General features: G+C 36.3%; 1 protein-coding gene across 1 annotated transcript in view; it reads right to left on the bottom strand.

Moving 5' to 3' along the window:
* The window catches only part of TSEN15 (tRNA splicing endonuclease subunit 15), a 30,559-nt gene continuing 26,217 nt past the window's right edge, over positions 1,676–6,017 (bottom strand). Inside the window, exons 4-5 of the mRNA XM_005690969.3 lie at positions 3,480–3,621; positions 1,676–2,944 (exon numbers count right to left, since the gene is read on the bottom strand). Coding sequence (XP_005691026.3) covers positions 2,924–2,944; positions 3,480–3,621 — 163 coding nt within the window. The 3' untranslated portion in view covers positions 1,676–2,923. The remainder of the gene's footprint in view (positions 2,945–3,479; positions 3,622–6,017) is intronic.

Here is a 6,017-nt window from a genome sequence, read left to right as displayed (position 1 = left end):
TGTCCAAATTGATCATTTTAGTTTGCCTTCGGGCAAAAAGCAAACCATTATACAACTAAACAAGTCTACAATTAGCATTCATTTCTTCACGAAATATTTATTGAGTGCTCAGTATATGCCAGTTTGTGAAAGGTGATGAGCTACACAGATGTATTTTAAAAGACATGGTTTGTTATCACTTATATGTGGAATCTAAAAATAAAACAAACTAGTGAATATTAACAAAATAGAAACAGACTCAGAAATACAGAGAACAAATTAGAGGTTACCAGTAGGGAGGAGGGAGGAGGGAGGAGGGAGGGGCAAAACCGGGGTAGGGGATTAAGAGACACAAACTACTATGTGCAAAATAAAAAGCAACAAGGATACACTGCCCAGCAAGGGAAATACACCATTATGCTGCAGTAACTTTAAACGGGGTAGAATCTATAAAAGTATTGAATCATTATGCTATATATCTGAAACTAATATTGCAAATCAACTACAATTTAATTTAAAAAATTTTAAGGACACAGTTCTTTGTTCTGTTCTTAAAGAGCCCATTGTCTAACAAGAGAAGTAGATGTAAATGCAATTATCTAATAAAAGGTTAATTACTTGATCATACTATAGAAATCAGTTTACCTATTTATCACTAAAATGAGACCAACAGAGCTGAGTTGTCTCCATTTTCAACCTGTTCTGAACCATTCTTCACTCGAGCAGGTATCTGGCTGTCCTGGGACAGGGCGACTTCTGTCAAGTACATAGGGAACATTGCAAAAACAGAGCAAACGTTCCAGAACATACAGGGAGGTTGAAACCTAGTTTTGGAGCTTTCTCACAGAAAGCTCCTTTCACAGTCAACCCCAAGGCACTTCTGATCTTGTAGTTACCTAGGGGCCCACCGGTCACCAGGCCTGACACATAAATTTAATGTTCATTTAGTCTTACATATCTTTCTGAAAATACAGACTGTTTTCTAACACTGCAATGAAAAGCCTCAAAAGGAGTCAAATGGCAAAGACCCTACGAACTGATAAGTCTGCACATTTCTACCTGGGGTCACAGAAACACACTTTGTTCTGAACTGGCGGATCTTCAGGCCTTCTGGGGAAGCAGAGGAGCCTGAAGGAAAGACCAAGACCTTCCATCAAAAAGAAAAGTCGAATTCAAATAACACCAAAGGAAAGGAGTCAGGAACTACTGTGGCTCAAGAATGATGCTTTAAACAATTTTCCTTCTTTTGGCCAAGTTCCCATTCTTGTTACTGCTGTTTTCAAGTGTAATGAGCCCTGGTTTGCTTCTAACCAACAGAAAATGGCAAAGGTGACAGGATCCATGACTACATTATGTAAGATTACAAGGTCCACCTTGCGGACTCTCTGTCACTGGCTTTGAGCAAACCACCAGTTACTCTGGCAAGGCTTATGCGACCAAGAGGGCGGCCTCTTGCTGACAGCCCACTAAACCGAGGTCCTCAGTACAAGGGCCCGCAGAGAACAGAAAGCTGCTCCCAACCACAGGAGTGAGGAAGGAGACCTTTCCCCAATACAGCCTCAGATGAGACTACAGCCGTGACAGCCTTACAAAGGACCCAATGCTGAGATATTAAACGTGTTGTATTTTTAAGCTGCAAAGTTTTTGGTAATATTAATATACAAAAATAAATCACAAATATAGATCTCAGGATACATTTTTTTACTTTAAAACATTTTTATTATAAACGTAATAGCAACAAAGAAAAACTAAAATCTTAAAGAAAGACAAAGCCGTCCATTTACTGCCCTACCCTCCTATTATAACCACAGTTAGGAATTTATTTTGTCCTCTTTTTTATTATACACTTGGTGTGTTATTTACAGCCATAATCATACCCATTCATACACTTTTGTATCTTGCTTTTTTCTTTTTACTAAGCATTTTCTCATGTTCTACAGTATACTCATTTCTAACTTTTAATGGGTACATAACACACCATTCATTACCTTTGTATGTTTATTGACAATTTCCCCAGACCAGGTGTTGGCAAACTATGGTCATGTGTTTGTAAATAAAGTTTTATTAGAATACAGGCATATCCATTCATTTACATACTGTCTACAATTATCTTTATTCTACAAACAGCATAGCTGAGAAGTTGTGAGAAAATCTATATGGCCTGAAAAACCTAAAATAGTTCCTTTCTGGCACTTTCCAGAAAAACTTTTCTGACTCTTGCTTTAACTTTTAAAATACGTTTATTTGCAACAATTAATTAAGAAAAAGTAGAAAAACTAGGTCTACTGAAGAAAGATGTTTTTAAGGTTCACACTGTCCGCTACCATTAATATCTCTCCTACAATAGTCTAACTATGATACAGTATGGTGGTAGTAGTAAGAATGGGGGAAAAAAAGGCCCAGTGCTCTTGTAGGTTAACACTTCTCTGGTCCCTATTAATCTAGATATGCAATTTTATACTCTGGATGAGCATATTTTTAATTTTGATTTAAAGTTAACCAAAGAAGGAAGTAACATTAATTGTACCATGAAAACCAATCAAAAGAACACTTTCTACTGGGGATGAAAAAGCAGACTAAAGTAAATTCTCCATTTCTGCAGACTAGCTGTAGTGACCAAAAGGCACAGAGAGAGTTCAGTAAGGGAAAGAGATGGTGGTCTCAAGAATGTCCTATCCTTCTGAACATACCATAGGCATAAACTTGCATATGACTATAATCAAACTGTCTCCAGGTGAGAGAGTTCTAGAGCAACTATCTTACTATTTTTTTTTTAACAAAATAAATTCTTCTATATGGGAAAGTTTTATTCTTCAAAAAAGAAAACTTTTGGAATGGGACCAGCTAAGTCAGCCCTGACTATCTCTGAGATAAAAGATGAACCAGGCTGATGGTTCTTAATCCAGTCTTGTGTGAACAAAGTAAGCATCTGGAAGGATAGGTGTCATCTTCTAAGCGAAATATTCTGCAACAGAAAAAAAAGAAAAAGATCAGGATGGACCTTTTCCCCAAAAGATAATGTAATTTAAAGCAAAACTCGAAAGATATTTATTGTGATTATCTCAATTATGCTAACAATGTATGTAAAGAAATCATATGAAACACATTTATGTATTAAATTGTTCCTGTCAAAATGCCAACCAATTTAACATTTCCTTAAATGTTCTTTTGGTTAAAACTATTATAAGCCTTTATATTCCACCCCAGTTACTCATCAAATAATTAAATGCGTCATGACTTGGTGAAGGACTCTTGGAAACTACAAAATTTTCTGTAGAGTGAGGAAGTCAAATAATTTTTTGTGAAAACAACTAGGAACATGTTACTTTGAACAGAACATAGCTAGTTTTCTGAGGTATGAGACATCAATTCCTTTTCCCCTTGAATTTTCATATTGCAAAAGAAGCAATGGTTCTGTGAATGCATTGATTCACACTTAAAATCATGTCATAATTTTCTTCTTTTTTCACTGTTTTACCGATAGTCACCTCCAAACTGACCTGAGGATCCGGCAGCATAAATCCGTCAGTGAGTTTGTAGTAGACTATTGTAGAGTCAGACTCCACTATAGCCAAAGTAAACGACATGGGCAAGTCGGGATCACCTTGCAATTTTCGCGATGCCTTCAAGATTTCCCTTATCCTGAAAACAGAGTCATAACACATTTAGGGTTCACAGTCACTCAGTTAATAACAAGGTGAAATACTGTAAAATCTTGGAGTCAAGGTACACAATAACATTATATCCATAATGCTGGCTCAGGAAATGTCTGAAGGCTCAAATATAAACATTTAAGTTACCTTTTTATACAGAAAATCCCACAAATAAGCATTATCTACTGTCTTTCAGTCCTCCTTTTTTGTATTCACTCATCTCTCCCGATCATCATACCTAAGAGAATCAAACTGTATCTAGGGAACCTTCAGAAAGGGACACTAACAGTATTTCAGTTCAGTTCAGTCCAGTCGCTCAGCCGTGTCCGACTCTTTGCGATGCCATGAATTGCAGCACGCCAGGCCTCCCTGTCCATCACCATCTCCCGGAGTTCACCCAGACTCACGTCCATTGAGTCAGTGATGCCATCCAGACATCTCATCCTCGGTCGTCCCCTTCTCCTCCTGCCCCCAGTCCCTTCCAGCATCAAAGTCTTTTCCAATGAGTCAACTCTTTGCTTGAGGTGGCCAAAGTACTGGAGTTTCAGCTTTAGCATCATTCCTTCCAAAGAAATCCCAGGGTTGATCTCCTTCAGAATGGACAGGCTGGATCTCCTTGCAGTCCAAGGGACTCTCAAGAGTCTTCTCCAACACCACAGTTCAAAAGCATCAATTCTTTGGCACTCAGCTTTCTTCACAGTCCAACTCTCACATCCATACATGACCACTGGAAAAACCATAGCCTTGACTAGATGGACCTTAGTCAGCAAAGTAATGTCTCTGCTTTTGAATATGCTATCTAGGTTGGTCATAACTTTTCTTCCAAGGAGTAAGTGTCTTTTAATTTCATGGCTGCAGTCACCATCTGCAGTGATTTTGGAGCCCCCCAAAATAAAGTCTGACACTGTCTCCACTGTTTCTCCATCTATTTCCCTAATAGTATTTACTAATACTAACAGTTTTTAGTGCATCTAAATTAGCTAAAAATTTCCGTTACTCATCTTCCAAGTTTCCAATTTGGTATCTTACAGCAAAACAATTGGTATTCAGGGTTTTGTTTTTTTTTTCAATAGACTATAATAAATATTTCCCCTTATTTCTACATGGTGCTCAAAATTACAGTCTTTATAAGGTTATATAATATTCTATTGATTCACAATTTATCCAATCATTCCCCTATTGCTGTAATGTTCTTTCAGGGTTTCTTTTTTGTGAGGAGGATGGTGCTAAGAAAGATAAACTGTGATAATCATCTTTCTGCAGGTAGTAGTTTCTTTTTAAATAATTCTGCTGGATCTTTCCAAGTATCAGAATTATTGGATATGAATACAGATATTTCTGTGGCTCTCATGTATTCTGATACTTAATAAAAGCAAAAAGAAAAATACAGAGAAAAAAAATTTTTATAAAATTAAATGTCAAGTATCAACGTTATGAAGGATTTTGGTTTGCTTGCTGTGGAAAATAATCTAGTAAATCCAATATCAAGATCTTCAAAGCACTGTTAGCTTTTGCTTACCATGAACTAAAAATCCTTATTACCTACCTAACAAAACCTGTGTTCAGTAATTGAGGAAAATGTAAACTCCAGGGGAGCCTTCTTAAAAGGGAAATAAAAAATGATCAGCTGCTTTTTTCATTATGCTAACCAATTTTCTGGAATTGGAAAAAGATTTACTAGCATATTAACATGCTACAACTGAATACATCAATAACACTATACTCTCTTTAGCAAAAGCCTGATTTGTCCCCTTAAATTCTACTCCCAACTCTAAGTAAAAATTCTTGTGGTGACTCTTCACCCATCCTACTAGCTCTTTAATTTATAAAGCACCTAAAAAGAAGTCTCTGCTTTGAAATAGTCTTCCTACAGTAATTATAATACCTTTTTAAAAACCTGTGGAGAAGACAAGATTTTATGTTTGGGAACACATGTAAGAATTAAAGATTTTAAAATTAAAAAAATAAAAAACTAAAAAAAAAAAAGTGATTTAAAACAGCAATAAACCTCTGGGAAAGCTGAAACTGAATTGTTCTTGCTAAACTACCATTTAGTCACTGCATAATATGTTACAGAGTGATAACTGGTTTCTTAAAACAGTCACAAAAGGCTGCTTACCTACTACCTGTCATTTAATATTCACAAGTATATAATCACATAAGGAGAGAATGAGTTTCTAAGTTTGTCAAACCTCATAGTCAAACCATTTCTAAGATGACCTTGAGAGAGTCAATTCAACAGCATGGGAATATTGGATAAATAAAATTTTTGCCTGAAAAAAAATCTTAATTCCTTTTCAAGAGTCAGCAAAGCATCATCTTCTTTCCCCAATCCTACAGAGACACCTTGTGCAAACCTACATTATTGTAATCACTACCTTGTAT

Source organism: Capra hircus, chromosome 16 (assembly GCF_001704415.2).
Source record: "Capra hircus breed San Clemente chromosome 16, ASM170441v1, whole genome shotgun sequence".
NCBI lineage: Eukaryota > Metazoa > Chordata > Mammalia > Artiodactyla > Bovidae > Capra > Capra hircus.
This window is presented reverse-complemented; position numbering and strand designations above follow the sequence as displayed.